This window comes from Podarcis erhardii, assembly GCF_964252035.2.
Source record: "Podarcis erhardii genome assembly, chromosome: 10".
Lineage (NCBI taxonomy): Eukaryota > Metazoa > Chordata > Lepidosauria > Squamata > Lacertidae > Podarcis > Podarcis erhardii.
The window spans coordinates 8766610-8792330 of NC_138500.1; the positions used below are offsets into that span (position 1 = coordinate 8766610).

General features: G+C 45.5%; 1 protein-coding gene across 1 annotated transcript in view; it reads right to left on the reverse strand.

Annotated features, from left to right (window-relative positions):
• The window catches only part of MKLN1 (muskelin 1), a gene marked incomplete at its 5' end in the record, with an annotated part of 97697 nt that overhangs the window by 19347 nt on the left and 52629 nt on the right, over positions 1–25721 (reverse strand). Inside the window, 6 exons of the mRNA XM_081879420.1 lie at positions 145–284; positions 2371–2485; positions 7457–7604; positions 16416–16545; positions 17482–17703; positions 18401–18613. Of these exons, the coding sequence (XP_081735546.1) occupies positions 145–284; positions 2371–2485; positions 7457–7604; positions 16416–16545; positions 17482–17703; positions 18401–18613 (968 nt within the window). The remainder of the gene's footprint in view (positions 1–144; positions 285–2370; positions 2486–7456; positions 7605–16415; positions 16546–17481; positions 17704–18400; positions 18614–25721) is intronic.

Consider the following 25721-nt stretch of genomic DNA (forward strand, 5'->3'; position numbering starts at 1 on the left):
AGGAAGGAACCTTGAGCCCTATTAAAGCAACAAGGCTGAGCATTTTTTAAAAAAATAATCGCATAGGGTTTCTGGCATACTCCCACACACTCTTGCTTCTTAATGCCAAGGGACTCGCTTCTGCAGTCTCTTGCAAGCCTGTACCTGTGCTTCCTAATTAGGTATTTGCAGTGGCGTAGAAGGTATTCTTTCGAAGGCCGGCAAAGCTTCAGGGACCAGAAATCATCCAGCCGCATCTTTGGAGAACAGGATTTGCCTGGATTCCCTCCAAACAAATAATGGACCTTGAAAGACAAGAATTGAGATGTTGAGTCATAAACGCCAGCGTGGTTCAATCAAGACGGCTGGGTGAGCCAGCCCAACCTTTGATGTGCCCCCCCCCCCAAGGAACTCCACCTGAGCAGCTGCTTGGGGGACGAGGGGTGGGGTGATGCATGCCCAGGTTGTTGGGTTTATCCCGCATGCCTCTTGCATTCCCCTCAAGGTACAGAGAAGTAAAGCCACAACTGCTCTGAATCACCTAGTTTGTGGTAAAGCGGTGTAAAGGACAATGCAGCGTCTAGCAAGGACGCGCAGACACAAACCCTCTGTTCAACTATTTCTGGCAAACCACCACTGGTCAAATGAGAAACTATACAGCAAGCTGGGCAGTAAGAAAGAGAGAAACTGCAATGAGTTCAATGAAAAGAGAGATGACTGTAGACCCAATAAAGGTAAAGGTAAAGGTACCCCTGACCATTAGGTCCAGTCGTGGCTGACTCTGGGGTTGTGGCACTCATCTCACTTTATTGGCTGAAGGAGCCGGTGTACAGCTTCCGGGTCATGTGGCCAGCATGACTAAGCCGCTTCTGGTGAACCAGAGCAACGCACGGAAACACCGTTTACAGGGATTCGTTGCAGGGATTCAAACTGCTGACCTTCCGATCAGCAAGCCCAAGACGCTGAGTGGTTTAGACCACAGCGCCACCCGCTTAGGCGTTTCCCCCCAAAGTCATTGTGCAGCCCAAATCCTATGCTTATTTATTTAATGGGACTGGCTTCCTAACAACCCAGTCCTCTGCAAAGGCGTGCTGAAGCACATGCAGAATCCTGCAATCTCATGCTCAATGACCTCAGAGTATGTCCCACTGACCACAATAGGGCATAGAAAGGTAAAGGGACCCCTGACCATTAGGTCCAGTTGTGACCGACTCTGGGGTTGCGGTGCTCATCTCGCTTTATTGGCTGAGGGAGCCGGCATTCAGCTTCCGGAGGTCATGTGGCCAGCAGGACTAAGCCGCTTCTGGCGAACCAGAGCAGCTCACGGAAACGCCGTTTACCTTCCCGCCGGAGTGGTACCTATTTATCTACTTGCACTTTGAGGTGCTTTTGAACTGCTAGGTTGGCAGGAGCAGGGACCGAGCAACGGGAGCTCACCCCGTTGCGGGGATTCGAACCACCGAGCTTCTGATCGGCAAGTCCTAGGCTCTGTGGTTTAACCCACAGCGCCACCCCGCGTCCCTGTAGACCCAATACATACGCTGAAAATCATTATGCCAATGAATCGGATATGAAACCAGCTGCTGGATTCTGGGGCCCCAGTCACGTGACGTACTCACCTGTCCTCTAGGGGGAACACATGTATCAAAAGGCCCACATAGGGCTTGAACTCAATCCTCAGCCCCCTGGTGGCCATTATATTTGGCCTGGCTTCCCAGAGACAAGCCAGGCATCGATAGGCAGGACTTACTTTATAAGAGGAGGGAGGGGGACACTTTTGGTCCATGGCACAGCTCATCCACACATATGCACTGGCCTGATGCCCACCCCACCACCCCCGGAGCTCCAGGCCACCAGCAGCAAAGAGAAAGAAGGGCATGCTCCGATGCATCAAAATGGAGCCCAGTTTTGCTCCTCTTGGTGCCATGGTGCCACCTTATCCTGCACTCGATACTTGCTTTGTAAATGTATGTTTATGTATGCAGAGAAAAGGGGCAAGGAAGGGTTACTTTAGGTGTGCTGTTTAATTTGGGTGTGTTTGCCTGCACCTGCAGCTAGTTAAACATGTGAGAATGAGTCAGCAATCATGTGAGAATGACTCGGCACAATCTACATTATAAAGGCTATTGCGTTTAAGGCAAGTTTGCTCTGGGCCAGAGCGCAGTATGTAAGCTGGAATGAGGCTCTAGGTTGTATCTACAACTGTATGCTTTATGTATGTTCCTGGAACGGAATTACTGCCAGTAAAACAACTGACTCTTCTTAGAGGTGCTGGGCGTTTCTCTGGTCTTTTGCACATTCCGTTGGCACTGGGATGGGCACTCTTGCAAATGCCCCTACATACTTAGCCTGGTTGGTCCTGATTCCCACCCTGTGTCCAGACGGGCTTACCTTGTGCAATTCATCATACACAAGCTGGTGTGCAAAACGCGGGCAGGGCTCTTCCTCTTGAAGGCTTTTGCTTGGATTCTCTTTGGCGGCCTGGTCGTTCTTGTAGACACAAGACCTGCAATACAATATGAGATGAAGCGATTCAGAGTTGCCAGGCATCAATTCATGGCTAGCTGGCGCCTGTTTAGCAGTGGCTTGCACCAACGCCACCACCATCAGGATTCAAACTACCTATTTGCCAAATAAAGACTACCTGGGTGCTGTCATCTACCCATCTCTAATAAACTTGCAGCATTTATAAGCACTCGTTTTTTTAAAAAAAGCTGCTCTGAAAAATGAAAGGAGCTATTTTGAACTGCAATGAACAAGAGCCAGAATACCGAAGAACGAAGCCAGGATGGTTCTCAGGCAAGAGGAAGAAATGAAAACTAGGAATAGACAAAGCTCATGGATGAGGAGGAAGAGAAGTGGTGCCTATCCATGGTTATTAGGCATGATAACTAAATGGAACTTCAGAAGCAGACTTGCAGAATACAGTCGTACCTTGGTTTTCAAATAGCCTAGTTCTTGAATGATTTGGCTCCTGAACAATCAAAACCCGGAAATGAGTGTTCTGGTTTTCGAATGTTCTTTTGAAAGCTGAGCGTCCAACAGGGCTTCCAATTGGTTGCAGGAACGCTTTGGTTTTCGAACGTTTTGGAAGTCGAACGGACTTCCGGAATGGATTCAGTTCGAATTCCAAGGTACAACTGTACCTCCGAAATATCATTTGTTAGTTGCAAGCAACAGGGAGGGCTGCAAACTTTGCACACTGCTCATGGGCCTCGTCTGGAGAATAATAGTTGGCCCGTGTTGGAAACGAAATGCTAGAGGAGGTGAACATGGATCAGGGCTGGAGAACCTGTGGCTGACTAGATGCTGCTGGACTCCAACTCCCCGCAGTCCTGATTGCTGGCCATGCTGGCTAGGGATAATGGGAGCCCAGCAACAGCTGGAGATCCTCAGGTTGACCAGCCCTGGAAGAGAACGTTAAATGGCTAGGAAGTGTCATAAGATGCTAATCTATATAGCACAAGTCTACCGACTCCCTGCATGCCCATCTTCACTTTTCTCATCCCCCTTGTGTTGGGATACTGCCAGGGAGATATGGCCCATCATGGCCCCCACGTCGCCTCCGGACGATCCATCGATCTCCCGTAGATACAGTATCAGCAATTAGCGACACGAGCTCCAGAAAATAGCTTGCCACATTCCAGAGCTGATGCACACTCTATCAGCAGAATTCGCACAGCGAAAGATGCACGCAGGAGAGCATTATTTAGAAGTTTATTCAGCGTTGGTCAGAACAAAGGAAAAAACATGACTGCCTGCTTGCGTGTTCAGGCACAGAGAGAAACGAAAGCATAGACACAACAGAAACATCCTGTGAACAGGAAATACGCAGACTCTGTGACTCACAAAGCCTGCTCCCTTTTAAGATGGAACGGAAATATCCTAACACCTTGTACTTTGAATGGCCTTTATCTGTCAAGATAACACCTTAAGCTTCCGCTTGCCGACTCCTCCTGTGCTTCCAGGTATCCCCACTCATCACTACTGGGAACAATTCCTTCCCTTCCCGCCCCCTCCCACATTGTAGGCTTGCCCATATGCTTCAACACATTTTAATGCCACTCGCTGGTTTAACAGTGGTAAGAATGCCGCACGCCGCAGAACCGTAAAATACAAGCAGGGATAAAAACAGCAGCGCTGCAAAAAAAAACTCATCTCAGTAAATCCAGCTTAGACCTGCTGGAAAACCTGTGTGAGTCAACAGGCACCTTGAACACATAAACTTCAGTCCCAAATGAGCCTTTCTGCATACAGAATTCCAAAAAAGGTTGTTTTCTGCTGCTCCAGAGAAGCGGACACGGAGCAATGGTTCCAAACTACAAGAAAGAAGATTCCACCTAAACATTAGGAAGAACTTCCTGACAGTAAGAGCTGTTCGACAGTGGAATTTGCTGCCAAGGAGTGTGGTGGAGTCTCCTTCTTTGGAGGTCTTTAAGCAGAAGCTTGACAACCATATGTCAGGAGTGCTCTGATGGTGTTTCCTGCTTGGCAGGGGGTTGGATTCGATGGCCCTTGTGGTCTCTTCCAACTCTATGATTCTATGATTCTACATGGAAGGGGTCACATCTGAAAAGCCATCCCCTCCTCTCCCAGTCACCATCCATCTTATTCAGAGAAGGGTCTGTCTGCACTATGTTAACTATTCTTCCTAAGATCATCCTTTAAGATACCCAGTTCCCAGCCTATTTAGGGCTCTAAAAAGGAGAGAAGTTCTTGTTTTCCAAGTCGCCTTCAAAAGCAGCTCCACATTCAGTGCCTTACAGTGTTCTATACGGGATATTATCAGAGCATAGATGGCCTCTGCATCACGTCCAAGCAAGGCCTACCATGGTTTTAGCACCGACTATTAATCATGTAAGGAAACTGGTTTATTATTATTTAATCTTTGTTAACATGTATAATATATACATGGAGCAATTCCAAATACCCAACAGCACCTACGCACCCCTTTCAGAGGCCGCTGCTGAACCAGACACCACGGCAAAAATGTCCCCATTAAACATTTCCTACAGGAAAATTGGCCCTTAAACGCCTGTCATTCGTAACTCCTTTTGCCAGCGCCATCCCCTCTGAGTTTTTCTCGGCAACCCATGAGCACCAGAACATTTTTCCCCTTCTCAAAAAGTGCCGAGATGCTCGGCATTCCTGATGCTATGCCAGAATCCACACAGACAATATGCAAAGTCCTGGTCTTGCAACAGAAACTATCTGGGAGGCACATTCCAAGTCACAAAAGCACAAGTCTGGATTAAGACATCCAGAACAAATGCCACCAGCAGGTTCTGTTCAGAAATGCCCCCAATACAGGCGTCCAAACAAAGGCAAAGAATTGAGGAATTAGGAGAACTTGGGTTTGCCTGCTCCTTGGTCACTGTGTGATGGGCCTCAAATCCACACAGGAACCTACATGCTCAGAGACTAAAAGCACCGAGGCCCTAAATTTCGCAACAAAACCAGAGAGGGAAAATGTGGTGTGGCTTGGACCCACACACCTCTGGCTCTACACACACAGGCTGTGATGCTAAAGCATGCTGGCAAGCTGTGACACTCCCATCCCTCCCCCTGAGTAGGTATAAGAAAGCAGTCCTGCTGGATAGGACCAAAGGCCCATCTAAGGCAGCATCCCATTCTCAGTGGCCAATGAAAGTCCCCAAGCAGAACCATAGAATTGTAGCGATGGAAGGGACCACGTGGGTCATCTAGTCCAGCCCCCTGCAATACAGTAATTTTTCACCCAAGCCAGGGCTCGAACCCATGAGCCTGAGATTAAAAGTCTCTTGCTTCACTGACTGAGCTACCACAGCTGCTGCGTGTGATATTCTTTCTGACAGCGGCAGTAGAGTACTTAGCATTCATGTTACAAGTTAACGGCTGATGCTATGTGAATACAGTCATACCTTGGTTCTCAAACACCTTAGTATTCGTACATTTTGGCTCCCGGACGCCGAAAACCCGGAAGCGTGTGTTCTGGTTTTCAAACATTTTTCAGAAGCCGAACATCCAACATGGCTTCCGCTTGAGTGCAGGAAGCTCCTGCAGCCAATCAGAAGTTGTGCCTTGGTTTTTTAACAGTTTCAGGAGTCAAATGGACTCCTAGAATGGATTAAGTACAAGAACCAAGGTTCCACTGTACTAAAAGTAATTGTTCCCGGCCACATTTTGAAAAGCATTCATTCCTTTTTGATTGTCTTATCAGGGTAGCTGTCGGAAGGCTGAATTTTCATGACCATCAGCTCTTCCTCAATGCAATTTTTTCTAGAAGAGGAGTTTGTATTTGATATCCCGCTTTATCACCACCCTAAGGAGTCTCAAGGGGCACGCGGGTGGCGCTGTGGGTTAAACCACAGAGCCTCTTGGGCTTGCCTATCAGAAGGTCGGCGGTTCGAATCCCCGCCATGGGGTGAGCTCCCGTTGCTCGGTCCCAGCTCCTGCCAACCTAGCAGTTCGAAAGCACGTCAAAGTGCAAGTAGATAAATAGGTACCACTCCGGCGGGAAGGTAAATGGCATTTCCGTGCGCTGCTCTGGTTCGCCAGAAGCGGCTTAGTCATGCTGGCCACATGACCCGGAAGCTGTACGCTGGCTCCCTCAGCCAGTAAAGCGAGATGAGCGCTGCAACCCCAGAGTCGGCCACGACTGGACCTAATGGTCAGGGGTCCCTTTACCTTTACCTTTTTAAGGAGTCTCAAAGCGACTAACAACCTCCTTTCCCTTCCCCCCCCCCCCACAACAAACACTCTGTGAGGTGAGTGAGGCTGAGAGACTTCAAAGAATTGTGACTAGCCCAAGGTCACCCAGCAGCTGCGTGTGGAGGACCAGGACCACAGTGGCTCTCATTCCTCTGAAACCTCTACTTCGTATGAACAGAATTGCTTGAAGAACACTAGGAAGTGCAAATAAACCTGTTCCTGGTGCATGTTTACAAATATATGCAAAACCAAACTTTTTACTGGGTCTCTTGTCTGCAAGACTGAGAGCAGCTTATGTGGTAGATATGGGACACTGCTTCCCTGTAAGGATCTGCTGTTTCTTTCCAGGGAAGTAACTAATGGCAGTGATGTTTGAGGAGTGTGGACAAAATGCCACTTTCTCAGGCCTGGGTTTAAAAAACCTGGGATCGCTTCCGCTTACATGTGGCTACAGGAATACACACACTTTGCGAATTAACATGAAGAGGCAAATACTATTTCACTCCAGTGTGGTGTAGTGGTTAAGAGCGATGGACTCGTAATCTGGGGAACCGGGTTCGCGTATCCGCTCCTCCACATGCAGCTGCTGGGTGACCTTGGGCCAGTCACACTTCTCTGAAGTCTCTCAGCCCCACTCACCTCACAGAGTGTTTGTTGTGGGGGAGGAAGGGAAAGGAGAATATTAGCCGCTTTGAGACTCCTTAGGGTAGTGATAAAGCGGGATATCAAATCCAAACTCTTCTTCTTCTTCCAGGAGGAGGGCGGAGGGGAATCTTCTGCCACTCACCAGCTGTTCCGTACAATGTCATAAATCCAGAAGGAATTCCGAACATTCTCTTCCCTTTTCTCCTTGTCTTTGCTAAGTCCAGACAACACATGGATTTCGTTCAATTCCGGGTCGATGGTAGCTCTTTGGGTGAAGCCGGTCATTGGGACTGTCGGTTGCAGGGAGAGAAGAGCAATGAAACACAGTTAGTGTATGGCGGTAGCTGCTGGTGGCGTCTTGCTAAGCATGGCTATTTGAACTGCAGAAAATGAACCACTAGATGGCAGGAAAATCACAGGACCTGAAGAGACCCAAAGAAGCTACTCCAAATTTCTTGCCCTAGTACAGGATCGACAAACCCTCCAGAACCAGCCACAAAACCTTTTGCAACTCAGCCAGCTGTGCCTTCATGTATGCTAAATTTTGCGAAAGTAGTTTCTTTTAGGACTAATTTTACTGCATCTGCTCTTTTTAAATTCATGCTTATCAAAGTCAATTGGTGTGAGATAGGGTGCTAAATGGAGCTTGGAACGACGGATGGCATTGCTTTAAACTTCACAGCAAAGCTTTAAAAAGTTCAGAAACAATCCAGGAATTCAATTCTTATTCCAAAATCAATATGCATCCCAAAGGCACAGGTATGGACTTTTTGCACATCCTTTCCCTTGCACCAGACACCGACTGCATGAAGATTTCCTATTTTATCAAGAGTCATTTCTTCCCTCCCTCCACACCCCCCCCCCCAAACAACACAATCTCTTCCATCCCCACCGTCAGATCTACTCCTCCTGGAATGGAAATTGACTGGAACCACACAATTTCATGGTTCGGTTAATCTACAGGACCCTTATGTCTCAGTGAACAAGAAAGCGGAGGGCAGAATGTTTTGGGTGAAATGGGAAACTACAGTTGATTAGGGACTTCCACATCGCATCCAGGCCTGCCAGAAAGGGGGAAGGAAGTGGCCACACATGCCGGCACAAGGCTCACATGTAAGCTGAGACGCGGTCATCAGAACGTGGCCATTGGCCTTAGAAATTTTGGCCTCGCTAGCATGCTGTTCGCTGTACTATCCCACCCCACCACCCCCCAAAAAACCCCAATCTGAACAGGTATTTAAAAGGAAAGGTCCCTCTTGCAATAATTCTCATAAAAACCACAAAAGAGGCATACCAAAGCTGCCCCCACCTCCGCTTCCGCTTTCCCCGCAGAGGATTACTGGAGGTTTCTCTTTAATTCCCATAAAAGCATAATCAAATAATTGGCCGCTCCCGTTGTTTGTTGGGCAAGTCCCTGCTCCTGTTTCCCTGGGCAACCAGGCTTTCAGCAGGCATGTGTGACCAACACGTGATCTCTGTGTGCTGGTTCTGTTTTTCTCTCCCCCTCCTTCTGGATCAGCTTACAGGCATTGTTGGGGGTGAGGTGCGAGGTGGGGGCCGGAGGAGAAACGCCCGGGAGAAAGTACCTGATTATCCGAGGCACGTTGCTCAGAAAAGACACGGCGCCAAATCACACAACTTAACACTTTGAAAGCCACCTGCAAGAAGGCAATTTTGTGCACAGGGGGCCCCTTCCCAAGGAGCGAAAATTCGGTCTGCGGATGATCCTGGTTTATGGCCGTTTCCATGCAAAGGAGCACAGCGTGCAAGCAGCCGAGCTCTGCCGCTTGCTGCTGTTTTTCCTCCTCTTAAAAGCAGGGGAAACATTGTGCCGTGACTAAGCAGTTCTAGACGATGCTCGGCTCCCCCACAAAACAAGAGAAAGCAGCATGTGGCTCGTCGGAGGGAGAGAACAACCCTCATCCAAACCCATCTGCCTTCCATTTGGTTCAAATTCGCTACCTCATTAGCACAGCAGTGGAAAACAGGGTTATCCCCCTGAGCTTTTTGGGATCCAAGAAAAGCATTAAAAAACTGGCATGGCCCAAGGCCGGTGTCCGAAACAAGAGATGCACCCAGATGCTGCAAAGAAAGGGGCTTTAAGCTGTTCTCAACTTTTGGCATGTTGCATTTATCCCTGGTTTAAGACCGAACTAGAAGGGTCAGTAAAAGACCTCTGACTAGACCATAGTTGTAAATGTTTCCCTCTTTTTAAGGGAAATTCCCTTATTCCGAATAGGATTCCTCGCAAGAAAAGGGAAAAGTTGACAGCTATGAAGTAGACCTCCCAGGGTTTTCAAGGGTGTTAAAAACAGCAGCCATGGGATGCGGTGCAATTCGATCAAGGCTGAACTAGAGATGCAGACTGGATAGGAAAATCTTCTTTTCAGTAAAGGATGTTTTTAACGGTTCTCGGCCTTCACACATTGGGCTTTTCCCCCGAATCTGACCATTAGTTCCATCTAGCTTAGTTCTGCTTACACTGACTGGCAGCAAGTCCCCGGGGTTTCAGATGAGGGTCTCTCCCAGCCGTAGCTGGAGATGCTGGGGGTTGAACCCGGGCCCTCTGAATGAATGGGAGCTACAGCCAATCCGTACCACTGGGCTATGGCTGCCCTGAAAAAAGGTAGCTTCATCCTTTTCTGAAAACCATCAAAAGTAGTGGCGACCGTCAACACATTGTGGAAGCTAATTCTGTAACTCCAGTGTTATGTGAAGGCTTCCTTTTGTCCGTCAAGGATTTCCAGCTAACCAATTTCATTCGGTGACCCTGGGAATTTTAGTGTTATGGGAGGAAAAAGGGGGGAGGGAGTCTGTCCACTTCCTCTGCCCCATGCGCAGTTTTATCAAAACAAGTTTTACCGAGCCAAGCAGCCAGCAAATAGCCGGATGGCAAAAGCAAACACAGCCAGTTACACACAGCATGTTGGGTGGGAGTTAAACTTTGCCTCGGGAAACGGAGCTCAGAGTTCACAGGAGGACTTTAGGAAGTTGTTTATAGAGAGTGTGACAAAGTGGAATATGACGCATGGGCCATGTGGGCTGAGGCATATCAAAACAGCACAATGGATGGGCATTCCTTCTTGCTTTTAAATGGACACCTCCTCTTTGCAGGACAATCAATCTCTTGCCAGAGACAGGAAAGGGGGCCCTCCCATTCACTGCAGCATCTCAGATTAAATGTTACTGTAAATGAGGCGGGTTTTTCTCCCTTTAGCAAAAGCACACTTTGAATTTTAAAAACAAAGAAGGATCACATTTAAAGAGTAGCCCTAAGGAATAAAAACCATTCTGTAACAGCAGGAGAATTAAAGAGCATTATTTGCAAAGAATAACAGCTTAGGAATCAGTCCAGACGTGATTTCAAAATGCACCCACTGCTATGAAATCCCTGCCCCAAGTGGGCATCTGAACAGATTCCCAGAGGAAGGGTACCCCCAGTCACCTTGGAATAACAGCATGATCTACTTGTGTGTGTATCTATCTATCTATCTATCTATCTATCTATAATTTTTATTGAAGGTTTTCTTGGTTTATTCTAGGCCCAGGGCTCCAATTTAATTACCCCACATGCAGACCATAAGCAAGCTCATTTCTTGCACCAACATACTTAACAGGGAGAACATTTTAAAAAGCTACTACTCCCTGCATGCGTCCCTCTGCACATGACAATACCGAGTATCTATTTGGTGTTAATGTTTTATTGAAAAGTTTTCAATGATAAAGAATCAAGTGATACAGTGGACCCTCGGGTTACGTACATCTCTGGATAAGTAATCTTCAGGTTGTGAAAGCGGCAAACGCGGAAGTGCACAGAAGCAGCACCTCTGGTTACGGAATCCGTATCCAGAGGGTCCACTGTACAAAGAAGAAAATAAAGATAAAAAGGCACAAAAATGTGTAGAGAACAAAAAAATATGTATACAAAAAATACCCTAACCAATGCATTCTTTTATAAGTTTATAAGTTTATAAGTTTGATATTATTTATGTAAATATTAATAGCCTACTACATTTTGTTTAAACTCGTTCAAAATATTGTCATATTTATCCAAAGAAATCCATCTGTAAGAAATCCATCTGTAAGGCTCAGCTACCATTAGAGCGTGTAGAATCAATTTACGTTGTCCAGTTGTTACTTTCCAATACTGCATATCTAAAGGAAGAGCAGGGAGAGCTCACCACTACTGTACACATGGAGGCTAAATCAGGTCAGGAGCTGGTGGTGGAAACAGGGAAGGCCATCGCTTCCGTTAGGGTAGACAAGCAACGGCACTTAGCACTCTCGGGAAGCTGCCTTATGCAGAACTAAGTTGCCAAAACTTTGGCCAATAGCATGAGAGAAGAGGCCACGTTCACAGCAACGTCACATCAACGAACTCCAACGGGTCACCCTGCAGGAGTTTGATGGGCAGCCCGGTGTACCAGAACAGAAAGTACTTCACAGCAATTAAGCTGGCTGGGCTGCAAGCTGGTGCAGCAGAGAAGGAAGATGCGAGCCAAGATCTTCTGTCTTTCAGGGATTTAGTCAACTTTACCGACCCTCCTCTCTCTCAAAAAAAAGCATTTGCAACTAATTCAACTGAGAGGCTACGATGGTGTACCCTGCCAGTTCACACACACCTACATTTGTGAGTTTTAATGGGGATTATTTTGCAACAGCGTAAGGCATGCATGCCTTGCACCAACTGTTGTTAAACAGTCCTATTTGGGAATACTCTAGCCAGGGTCGCTGTCAGGACATAGGGGCCGCTGCCCTAACAAAGGACACTGAAACAGAAGCATCACTGCTGCATGAAGTTAAAAGCTCTGCCTCATTAAAGCAGAGAGAAACAGCAAGCGTTTTACCAACTGGGCTTGGGTCCGTTATAGCCCATCGTCTGCCTCGTCAGATAAGTCTATTGGGCTATTAAACAAGATTTGTGGGTCACTAGGGAGACGCGGGTGGCGCTGTGGTCTAAACCACAGAGCCTAGGGCTTGCTGATCAGAAGGTCGGCAGTTCGAATCCCCGCGACGGAGTGAGCTCCCGTTGCTCAGTCCCTGCTCCTGCCAACTTAGCAGTTCGAAAGCACATCAAAATGCAAGTAGATAAATAGGTACCACTCCAGCAGGAAGGTAAACGGTGTTTCCGTGTGCTGCTCTGGTTCGCCAGAAGCGGCTTAGTCATGCTGGCCACATGACCTGGAAGCTGTACGCTGGCTCCCTTGGCCAATAAAGCGAGATGAGCGCCGCAACCCCAGAATCGGCCACAACTGGGCCTAACAGTCAGGGGTCCCTTTACCTTTTAGGGGGTGCAAGCTCTTCCACAAAGGTGTTACAGCAAGGTATACCAGACAGAAGCTCTTGGCAGCTGCTGTTCAGCTGCTCAGGGGCCTGGATCTGGACACTGTCTTAAAACCAGAGCTCATGGTTTTGCATTAGGGTGCCCCTGATGTCATAGGCTGGCCCAATGTACTGCAGCCTTAAGACTGCAGCCTTTAAGTGATCAATTAGATCTTTTGATGTAAAACTTTTTTAAAAAAATGAACTGAGCAACCAATTAGGTTTCAAATGTTTTGTTTTTCAATTTAAATAATTACCCAAAAGGGGGGGGGGCCCAGTCAATGACAGGCACAATCTTAGGAGCGGAGGGAAGGTAAAACACCTCTTCTCCGAAGGCATTTACCTTCAACTGGTGGATCAGGGCTCACTTACTGGGTCACATCCTGACGTATCATAGGTCAGAAGAGCAGCACAAATCCCATACAAATATATGGTAAAAAAAAAATAAGAAATGGGTCCTAAACAACAACAACAACAATTTATTATTTATACCCCACCCATCTGGCTGGGTTTCCCCAGCCACTCTGCATGCATGGGCTAAAGGTGGGTCTTCGATTTGAAAACTACTTTCCTACGGTTTCTTTTACAATATATATGTTAGGGGTAATGTGAGAAGTTCATGCGCATATCAAAGAACATAGAAAGCATGCTTTTTCTTAAAGACCGTTTTACTCTAGACTCAAATGTATGCAGATTTAATCCATTAATTCAAAACTCATCTGATTAATCCATTAAGATTTCTTTAATTGGATTACTGGCAGCTACTGAAATTTTAGGGCGCCATCTTTACAGCAAATAAAGGGATCCCTCAGGCACAAAAGTACAGAAGTTTATGTTGTGTGTGCAGAACTCTCCTCTCGTTTTTTTCCTTCTTCTCAATTTGCATGGCATGACTATGCAAAACTTGGCCTCTTAACTGAAGTTATCCATGCTATCATGCATTCCGCCAAAGCTGGAGAGAACCAAAAATGCTCTCAAGTCCAGCTTTTATACATGAAACAGCACTGCCAGAGAGAGGAGCAACATAAAAATGGAACCAACTTCCTGAACAAGTCTGGGTCACAGCTGCTTCCCTCATTAAGATGCTGTCGAGCCAGCTATTTTTCTGGCTTACCCGTTAAAATTACTAGGTATGTTCCCACCCACAGTCTTATTGCTGGCAACCAAAGGGGAAAAGGTAGGGGGGTTAACGTTCAGCACTGTGCAGTAAGTGCTGAGCGCACAGACTTAAATCTAGAGCCTCCCTGTTCTCCGATCAGTAGGCGAAAGCTTAAATAACTGGGTTTGGGGCAGGTGCCCACAATAATCATACAGCCAATTTGCAGGGCATTGAACTCATCGTACATTTAACAACAGAAAGTTGATAGATAATGCTGGCTGCATGATAATATTCTAGGTTCCAGTCCCAACTATGAACCAAAACAAATCATGTTGTTTTTGAAAAGCAGCCACAGTTGTGAAATGGCAGCTTTATTTTTTATTTTATTTATAAAGCTGTTAAGGTGTTGTGAAACCAAAAAGCCTTATCCATGAAAATTAGAAACTCGGGACACTGGGGCAGGTTACAGCAACAGATAAAACGAACAGTAAGGAAACAAAAGAAAACAAGTCTGGATGCCAAAGGAGCCAGTCTGGAATTTTGATGTGCCAGACATGCTTTTGTATCTTCTTTATGTGCCCTAACCCTCTGCAACCCTTGGGAAATTGGAGGTACTTGGTTGCAATGTTTCAAAAACTGAGAAATCTGTGAATGTTTACACAGCGAGCATTGCTAGACATACATGTGTGGGGAGGTGCATGCAAGTGCGCGTGCGTGTGTGCTCAGACAACAATTATGAGTTATAATTAGGATAACTGGTTAATGTAGGAGTGTCAATCTAGGGGAGAGGATGGGAAGAGGGACCTCTGCTTATGTTCAAAATCACTGAAAACCGAGCCCCTCTAACGAAAGCAACTTGTCGTCAGCATTTGCAGTTTTGACTATAATGGGCTTTTGTTCTTCCTTGTTGGGAGGCTAATTCTAATGTTTCCCTTCACAAACAAGGGAAATGTTCAGAGCTGTTTATTTACTTTCGTAGACACATGAGGATGGTAAAACTGGCATTCTACTCATTCATGATTTCTAAATGAGTCACTCGATAACAAAGTCTGCTATTCAAAGTAAGCAGGACAGTTTTTTCTCTTTAAAAACATGGCAGAGGCTAATTATGTTGTTCTCCTTTGTCTAACTGGAACATGCAATTAATGTATCTGGCCAGGAGAACATGGCTGAACGTGCTTAGCCATAAGACGGGGTCTGTTTTCAACGGAAAGTGAACTCATCACAGGTGTTTGCTAAAAACAAGAAGCCACATGCTGTCGTACCAAAAGGAGGTGCGATTTCAAGAGATGGGGCCATGACACTCATTCCTGGTGGTGTGGTAGGGAAGGCAGGCTTCAAGGGTTAAGCTGTCCACCTGACATCACCCACCCTAAGTCACACTTTTCTTTTGGGAATCTGACAGCCCTCTGCCCCTTATTTCAGCAACAATCATCACTATGGTCCAGTGAGAGACCATTCACGCATCTGCCACCTAAAGACCAGCACAACTCTTTGTAATCTAACAGGGGCTCGGGAAAGACAGCAGTGTTATATGCATAATTCTCTGCTTGGTAAAGCTAGTTATCAAAATACAACTTTGGAATAATTCTCATTTCACCCCCTTTCCCTCTCTCTGGATCAACAACTGCACCATTTATGATGATGAAAACTGTTACTTTTCTAGGAATGGAGGCTGGACTACGTGTTCTCGTTCTGCCCGTCCAGCGCCGAGGGCCTTCTGGCGGCTCCCTCATTGCGAGAAGCCAAGTTACAGGGAACCAGGCAGAGAGCCTTTTCAGTAGTGGTGCCCTCCCACCAAATGCCAAAGAGAAAAACAACTACCAAACTTTTAGAAGACATCTGAAAGCAGCCCTGTTTAGGGAAGCTTTTAATGTTTAATTTTGTTGTTGTTGTTTAGTCGTTTAGTTGTGTCCGACTCTTCGTGACCCCATGGCCTAGAGCACGCCAGGCACTCCTGTTTTCCACTGCCTCCCGCAGTTTGGTCAAACTCACGCTGGTAGCTTCGAGAACACTGTCCAACCATCTTAATGTTTAATAGGTTATTGTATTTTAGTGTTCTGTTGGAAGCCGCCCACAGTAGCCAGATGGGCGGGGTTTAAATAAATAATTATTATTATCATTATTATTATTATTATTATTATTATTATTATTATTATTATTATCTTCAATTGCACGACAGCCATTAATATGTGCAGTTTCAAAAATGCAAAAAACTGCCACGGCGTGAGGAAGAAGTGGGGGCTCAGAAGGATTAGGGATGTGGAACACATGGGGTGGGGGTTAATCCTTTCCTCATTCTGCAACTCCGGCAAAAATCCACACCAGACCAAAGCTACCCTCAGTAGAGAAGTTTCCATTGGCTCCACACACCACAGTCCTGATCCTACAAAGGGACTTCGCATAAGGTATTGAACATGTCATTTGCTTTTGTGCGATGAACACATTGGAAGATCTGACCCCACAAGTATCTTAAGACAGCAACATGAGGTCCTATTGAATAGGGGGAGGGCTGCCAATTCTGTGTTGCAACCCTGAGAGTATCACCAAACTGCCTCTGAAACAATGCTAGGTATCTCTGGCTGTGCAAACGAGCCATTGAAGTACCGCATCATACGACGGCCAGCTTCCTACCACTAGCACGGACAGGAATTCAAACATATGTAGCGAAGCCGCTCACCCATCCCTGAATCTTTCTTGGTTCCATCCGAGATGATATCCACGTGATCGCTGTCTACATCATAACTGAAGAAATCGTTCAGGTATGTTTTCGACCTCTGGCCACCAAACACGTACAGGCAACGATTTTTCTGAAGGAAAGAAAAGGTGGCATTTGATTAACCAGGAGGAAACTTGTGAGCACACAGCTTGCACTTCAGATGCCAATGCAGCGCACCTCAGCTGCTCTCAAGCCAAACCTCTCTGGAAACTTAGTGGGAACCACTCAAAAATGGACCCCGTGGTTAAGTTATTTTTGCCCTTTAACTGTATAATTGATTTATTACTTTGTTGATTAAATTTAGGAATTTATTACAAAGCGGTACACTTTAATAATACATACCATATATGATAACAATAGACTAACATAATTTAGGCAGAGGGGGAGAAAAATGAGAACTTTAAATGTCACTATTACAATCTGCTGTTCACAGAATCCTGCCAGATGTTCAGCTGCTAAAACAGCAAACTGGTCCAGTTTTAAAGTTATGTATTTATACTAACTTGTAAGGTTACGGCCAACCTGCTATTCTGGCCGAACGTTAAGAAGGGCTTAGCAGCTGCTTTCTGGGAGCTTAGAAAAGGGAGCAAAACACTACAGAACGGACCTCAAAAGGATTACGCAGGCAAAAGTGTGTGTAGCAGGGATTGCTACACTACCTTGATGTTAACTCAAAGATTCCGTAGATGAAATTAAAATCCTAACATTATCCCCAGCTGCTCAATGTATTTTTGAGTTAAGAAAAAAGAGAGATACCTTTCAACAAGCAAAAGCTGGCACTTGTTCAGAAGAAAAGGCAACCTTTCAAACTTCCTCTCATTTCCTATTACAATAGCATACCAGATCCACAGCAATTTGGAAATAAGGAAGCCAGCATTCCCTTTGTTCACAATACTGGAGATTAAAATTTGGCCCTCTGTTGGTTTATCAACTGTGAGCCCTGCCTTTGCACTCGTTTTCAAGTAGTGCAATGCAACTGAGGCTAAGGGGTGATGGAATAGTGCCTGGGCTTAGTGCTAGTTCTTACTGAATGGAACAACATGCAGTGCCCTATTCTGGACTGGATGTCTTCAGGGCCAGCATTACAGGAATCCTCTCGCAGGAGTTTCCACGTCCGGCACCGGCAGTCGAAGGCGAAGAGGCCACTGAATTGTGGCTCACTGGCTCGGCTGTCGTCCACGCTCCCGTTGCACGTCAAAATCCTTCCTCCAAAGGTGTAGATCATGTGCTTCTCTGAATCCATGCACATCTGCAAGGAGAGGCAGCATGCTTAAAAACTGCTTAACGGCACACTTTTCTATAATGAATGCAATGTCAAAACCAAGGTTTAGAAATATCAAGTAGTGCTCGTTGAGGCCGCTGACTTGGTGCTCTGAAGTTGGCCCAGGAATAACTGGATTCACAAGGCTCTCTTTTCTTCAAAAAGCCACAACTGGGCAGACAGCGTAGCACAGTGAACAGAGAAGAGAGCCTTTAAGAATCAGAATACAGTGGTACTTCGGGTTACAGTCGCTTCAGGTTACATATGCTTCAGGTTACAGACTCCACTAACCCAGAAATAGTACCTCGGGTTAAGAACTTTGCTTCAGAATGAGAACAGCAGCAGCGGGAGGCCCTATTAGCTAAAGTGGTGCTTCAGGTTAAGAACAGTTTCAGGTTAAGAACGGACCTCCAGAACGAATTAAGTACTTAACCCGAGGTACCACTGTACTGAAGACACCAAATCTCCATTCAAACTTCTAACGGGGCCAATTAAGTAAAACAGCCTTGCTGAACAGTAGCTACAGCCTCTGTTCCATTCAGCCCCCAGTCCCAACAACCTACTTCAACAAACCCCCAACTGAAATTATGTTTCCTTCCCATCCTCTGTCTGTGTTGGCTTTCTGACTGTAATCCCCTTGGGGCAGGGGCCTCCCCACCCTTCATGGTTTGTAACACCTTCAGACCTGATGGTCAAACACGAGCTTGGGGCCTCCGTCCGCAGCAGTGTCCTCGCTGAGCAACATCCACGTGTTTGTGTCAATGTCGTAGCGATAGAAGTCGCTTTTCAGAGACTTGCTGTTCCTCACGGAGGAATCCAGGTAACGGCCCAGCGTGTAGATCTGCCTCCGCTGGATGTCGATGCACATCTTGTGGCAGGACCTGGCACTCGGGCCATTCTACAGAGCAGAGAGAAAACAGAAAGCTAGTCACGTCTCACAGCCAACATGGCCTAGGGGTGTTAGAAACTCACAGATATGAGCTACTTGCCAGATGGAACCTTAAACCTGGGTTACGGTTGCCACAATGGAATGCCTAGGGGCCTTTCTAGCAATGAGATTTGCTGCTGCTACTGCTGCTGTTGTTGTTAATTTCATTTCTATACCACTTTCAGTGTTCGAAACTCCCATTGTTCTACGCGCATTTTGCAACAGGAAATTTCATTAGCTCGTGCGGTTTCTGAGCAATTTTTTCGCTCCTAGCTTTCAAATCTGTTTCTAACACTGAGCGCTTTATATTTTAGAGGGGGGAAATCTCAAGGCAATTAAACATCAAATCCAGAATAAAACAAATTCAAGCTTCAAGAGAAATATTTCAGATCCTTCCCTAAGTGTCATTTTGCTTTCCCCATATTTATTTTACCTACTTAATTTCTAATACTGGGTTAGACTGGACTAGACTAGACTCACTTTTCTCAGTCTGACTAACATTACAGGGTTCCTGGAGCTGAGAAAACAAGGAGAACTCTGAAGGAAGTGTGATGTAAAATAAAAATAAGAATTATCACGTATTAGCTCCTGGTGGCAATTTTGGGGGTGAAAGCGCTCCATTGTGCATTTCCAGAATGCCACCATTTCTTCCCCAAGGAAAATGTTCATGCTTTTATGCCCACCTGTATTCCACCATTTTATTTAGAGTGAAGAACTCCCCTGAGTTGCTCCTTGTTACACCATGCAAGAGTGGATACCAGTAAGTCAAGTTATGCAAGGAATTTAAGAGCTGTGGCACTCAGCCAAAATTTACAAGAATAAAACTGCTTTGGGGACAGTGGCCTTTGACAAGACGTAAGCTCCTGAGTCTGGGACGCGGGTGGCGCTGTGGGTTAAACCACAGATCCTAGGACTTGCCGATCAGCAGGTCGGCGGTTCGAACCCCCGCGACGAGGTGAGCTCCCGTTGCTCGGTCCCTGCTCCTGCCAACCTAGCAGTTCGAAAGCACGTCAAAAGTGCAAGTAGATAAATAGGTATCGCTCCGGCGGGAAGGTAAACGGCGTTTCTGTGCACTACTCTGGTTAGTCATGCTGGCCACATGACCCAGAAGCTGTATGCCGGCTCCCTCGGCCAATAAAGCGAGATGAGCGCACAACCCCAGAGTCGGTCACGACTGGACCTAATGGTGAGGGGTACCTTTAAGCTCCTGAGTCACTAAAACCGGATACGGAACATGGGAAGGTTCACTAGGAGCAGGAAGACAAATCCGTAAGATGACGTTCTCCTTAGACACACTTGCCCTCAGTATCGATACCAAATTTTACAGGAAGCATGCCGACCTTTGTAGCTCACAGTTAAATTTTAAAAGCCTACTTCAACCCAAGCAGCTCTATCACACCTTTTGTCCAAGTAGCTTACGGCAGTGTGCATGGTACTTTAAAAAAAGAAAAGAAAGAAAACCACAACAACCACCCTGAGATGTGAGCTAGGTCGAAAGGAATTTGGTCATCCAGTGAGCAATATGGCGAAGTTGGTGTTTGAGCCTCGTCAGAAAATCCAACCTGCTTTCCCACCACTCTGAAAACAACTGGCCATTTTATTGACCGTCGTAAGAGGGAAGAGTCTGAATTTTGCAGGGTATACGGCTGCATGAAGCTTCCTTACACAGGGCCAGCTGTTTTTGGACTACAACTCCCATTATCCTTAGCTAGCGGGGCCAGTGGTCAGGGATGAAGAAATTGTAGTCCCAAAACAGCAGGGAAACCCTGCTTTAGAGCAAAATGAACTGATTTGAGCCATCATCTACGAGTGTGCCCCTCAAACATCTGGATGGCTGTAATATTGCCTCTTAATTTTCTCCAGGCTAAACAGTCTCAACTCCTTCAACCTTCACATGAAATCTGCCTCCACGGCCCTCTTCATTTCTGTTGCCCTTCTCTGGTTTTTCAATATCCTCTTTACAGCTATGAAAACCTTTAAAATCCAACAAGCATGGCAACTTAACAAAAGTAATCTAGTAACTCAGCAGCCCAACTTCTCTATGACCCTTCTCACAACCAAGCTATAAGGTGATCAACCAGGGTCTAGACTGCACCAACTCACACGGGGGGGGGGGGGGAGCCATTCACTTGTTTGAATGCTCCTCTCATATAACAACATTCACTCTGACAGTCCAGTTTTCAATGTGAAGTGATGACTTTTCACACCTAGCCTGGGAAGCTGGGGCCCTGATTGACTCCAGCTACAAAAGCTGACTCTTGGGCTGGGGTATTGCTTATGGGTTTTTCTTGCTGCTGTTGATATTAATTTTTTGTATCTTTACTTTTACATATTACAGTTGATGCTGAACTTGTTCAATATTCTTGACTTTTTGATGTGTTTTATTTATTGTTTATGACTGATTTTGTTGTAAAATCATAGAATTGTAGAGTTGGAAGGGATTACATAAAATGATGGTGATGATGAATTAAAATCTGGATGTGCCAAGCCTCCTATATGCAATGATGTATTTCTTTTTCAAGGCAGTTGATAACGCAAGCCTCCATGGACAGTCTTTTATGAGTACAGACCACACATTGGTTTATCACCTTGCATGTTACTTTGTGAGAACTGGGGTGACATCGGTCCCAATGCAAGCAGAGCGTGTGGAATTTTAACGCTTTCACTCATCTTCTAAAAGCCTCATCAGAACGAGCCTGGAAAACCTCCCCCAGAAAGGAAATTCTACAAGAAACAGCCAAGCCTTTGCTCCAAGGCAGCCAAGTTAACGCAATGCATAGCTACTTATGAAATGTTAGGATTGCCTTTCCACAAAAGCCAAGAGTAGAAGCCAATTCCAACGCAACTTTTCCCCTTCCATGGAAGTGCACTAGGTTGATGGAAGAACGTAACATAGAACACCCTGCTGACCTTTCCTTGCAAAATCCAATTGATTCTTCATTCCTTCCTGGGAATCACTCCAAAGCCTTCCCATGGGAATGTTTTGGCAGGCCTAGCCCTAGAAACATCTATTCATAACTACAGCAATATACTTCTTTTAGGCTTGAGGCTGAAAGAATGAGTGAGCTAAAATCTTAGTCAGAAAAAGGAGCTTTGAAATTTCATATAGCATGAGCTAAAAGAGAACAAGCAACTAAGGACACCATTCTAGACAATCTCAATCTGACTGAGAATAGCAATATGGACGGTTTCTAGTTAACTCCCTGATTTGAAACCAAAATCCCCAAATGCATGAGCGAGTGGACGTACCACGTTTTCAAGAGTCACGTATCCTGTGCCCAAGCACAATATTTTGGTCCAGGCTGTTCTATGAACAAGTCCCTGCCAATGCAAACAAGTGGGTTTTGCTGTGACCAAAGGTCCTTTCTCCAGTTATAATTCAAAACACGGAAGAACAAGATCAAAAGCAAGGCAGTTCCTAGCATGCCAAAATGCCTTGTTTACCTTCGCCTATTTAAGAAGAAAGTAAATGTAGTAAATGGTGTGGCGTGTGTTTATGATAGACTTTAGCCCTGCTTCTAGAAGGGAAAGCTTGAATTCATGTCCCTGCGGACTTCACAACACATAACCCTCTGAACCACTTGCATGAATAAGAAAGGAACTGAACTTTGGGAGGCAGAATATTGGCCTTCTCGATTTTGAAATCAAGCTTTCAAACGAAATGTTTGGTCTTCTAGGAGCTTTGCCTGCGAAGGAGTTGAGGAGGAAAGGCTCTTAAGAACGCTGATCTCGTAACATGCTGCAGGATGCTACATGCCCGGGCTGCTGAGAGATCTTGGTAGCGCTTTTCACAAGAAAGGAACAGGAAGTCTGGAACAGAGACTGCATTCGACTACAAATACTTTGGCTCCGCTCAGAACACTTGAGAACTGCCGGATACAAAGGAGTGAAGGGGAAATGGAGAAAATGGGAGTGACCATAACAAGGCATTTCTCTATCTCCAGTGCTATTCGGGACTCTCCCCACCCCCCTCTGAAAATGTAGGACAGAGAGCTAGTATACTAGGAAAGTCCCCAACTCAAATTAACTTCAGTCACTAGGAAGCGCACAGGCGAGGCTTGTTCTCCAGATGCCAACTACGTTTTAGTGCTACATCCAAACGTAACATTTTTCAACGCCATTTAAAGTCTGTGACGACACACTGCAAATCATTTTGCTGTCCGACATTCATTTGAGTTCTTCGTGACAGTTTCTATTTTGAAATGAAATAAAATTAAAGCAAAGCAGTGCCAATTTAGACAGGGATCGGTTTACGTGCAGCATTGAAAACAATGGACTGTTTATGGTCAACTGCATAGGTGGTTTCATCCGATTCAGGAGGATTCTTCTCAAGTCCACAAGAGCGGCACCTGGGGACATTGTGGTGTAAAATAAGCGCAGACAAATGTTTGCTTTGCTGTGTGGAGACATGCCTGGGACCTGCAGCCAACTCCAAATAAAAGAACAGGCGGCAAAAAACAGGCAGTTGTCAAATGGCAGAATGCATGCTTTCTTCATAGGGGGCAAGTATATTGTGTTATGCTGGTCTTATTTACAGATAACAATTCTGTCCGGAACAAGCTTAAAAGGTGCAGCAGAACACAGAACGGTCCATGTGCAGGCGACAGCTCTGAAATCTCAGAATTCAATTCTTTGGAGAATGATTGCTGTTCTTTATTCATATCCCCTCCTCATTTTAGAATGTAGCTCTCACAGAAAGAAAACATAGAGCGAACACAAACATAGTGCAAAATTGGATTTTGAAGAATTTAAATTACCCCTTGGGACCAATCTGATGTTAGCCATAGTCAGAGCAGACCCTCTTACATCAATGGACATGACAATGGGTCTTCTCTGATGTATTTGGATCTCATCCATAATGTTTAAAAATAAGTAGTTTCAGACAGACTATCACAATGTTACTCTACGATATTGTCTCATTTGTATTTATTTAACGTTATTGCACTTTATACTGTATTCTTAATTCTTCAGCAAAATCTAAAAGGCCACCGGTTTATGGGTAGAAACCAAATCATAGACAGAGAAATTAAAGTATACCTTGCCGACAGAGGTCCGTATAGTTAAAGCTATGGTTTTCTCAGTAGTGATGTATGGAAGTGAGAGCTGGACCATAAAGAAGGCTGATCGCCGAAGAATTGATGCTTTTGAATTATGGTGCTGGAGGAGACTCTTGAGAGTCCCCTGGACTGCAAGAAGATCAAACCTCTCCATTCTGAAGGAAATCAGCCCTGAGCGCTAACTGGAAGGACAGATCCTGAAGCTGAGGCTCCAATACTTTGGTCAGCTCATGAGAAGAAAAGACTCCCTGGAAAAGACCCTGATGTTGGGAAAGATGGAGGGCACAAGGAGAAGGGGACGACAGAGGATGAGATGGTTGGACAGTGTTCTCGAAGCTACCAGCATGAGTTTGACCAAACTGCGGGAGGCAGTGGAAGACAGGAGTGCCTGGCGTGCTCTGGTCCAGGGGGTCACTAAGAGTCGGACACAACTAAACAACAACAAAGTAAGAAATAACCCCCTCAACTCCCTCTTTTAATTAAAATTTAAGCCCTAACCATGAACTGGTTCTGAAAGTTTTTATTTACTGCTTCCGTTTTGTTCTGCGTTCCAGAAGTATTCGACTCTGCTTAAAATATTTATTTCCATTCCTTCTGAAGCAAGACTATCTTTGAGATCAGCATCTTTAAAGTCCGTCCCCTTAAGCTCCTTTGGCAGACCAAGTAGTCAGAAGACCCAAGAAACAAGTCTGTGCTGTGTTCCCTTCCCCCCGCCCCCACATAGAATTCTGACATGCAATCAAAATGCAGTGATAAAAAAAGGCTGTTACCACTTATGGCAAGCAACAAATGTATTGTAAAGTCCAACTATTTGCACAGCTAGTTGTTTATTAGTTTGTCAGTCATTTCCACCTCCTCTGATTATTCCGTGGGGGACCCAGTCCACAAAATATTAATGGCACAGCGACTCCTACTAAAACAGGACAAGAGATAAAACCCAACGCACAAAACAGTTAAACTTATTTGTTTCTTGTGCTGCTTCTATTAAATGCTAATGAACAATTTATGATTTATTTATTTTTTAAATGCTTTTTATTGGTGTTTCATTTACTACAAACAAACAAAATACAATTTATGATTTAGCAAGGGAAGAGCACTGGGACCAGACAACTCAAACCCAAAGCGGGGCCACTGCTTCATGCTCCAAGTGCTCTCAGCACAGTTTGTCCTAGGGCTGTTTTGAGGTTTTATGCCTATCAATGCAAAAAGGAAGTCCTTCCACTATTTCTCAGACAGACCACCAACATGGCATGAAAAATCGCATGACAGCCAAAAGGAGCAAATCGTTCTAGGAACATCACCATGAATTGCAGCTGAGGAATAACCACAAAAGATGTGTCCCATAGTTCCAAGAGATGACAAGCGTAACTTGATTGACAGATTGCCCAACTTCCTAAACTGATGCTGCCGCCAAGAAATCTGAAATATTTCTCAGGCTTTCGGCTGGCGTTGCCTCATTTTTAGAATTAAACTCAGGGTGGTGATTTTATTCCCTGCACCTATTTGAAGAGTCCAAGCTGCTGTGCTGCATTAAATTTCCTGGGTGACATTCAACATCAAGATATGTGGGTAAGTCACCCTAGATGCTACAGAGAGGGAGGGAAGAATGAAACATACAGTTGCTGACTTTTTGGCACTGCATTTAATATAATATGTAAACCTGGCCCAAGTCCCTTTATAAAAATCACACATGATTACAATGCTGCCATTTCAGTCTGTAATCTTATTTTTGACTAGCAAACCCATCTCCTCCTCTTGGAAAGCTTACATAATAATTGTGCATAGGTGTAGAAGCTTTACTTTCATACATTTGGCTATAGCAGCTTTCTTCAACCTTGGGTTCCCAGGTATTGTTGGACTACAACTCCCATTATCCGTGACCACTGTCTCACCTGGCTGGAGTTGATGAGTGGTTGGAATCCAACAATATCTGGACCCAAGGTTAAAAAACTGTGAACTATACCGTGACCTCTTTACGCTGGATCACCTTGTTACACAATGTCTGGATTCCAGCTAGCTTT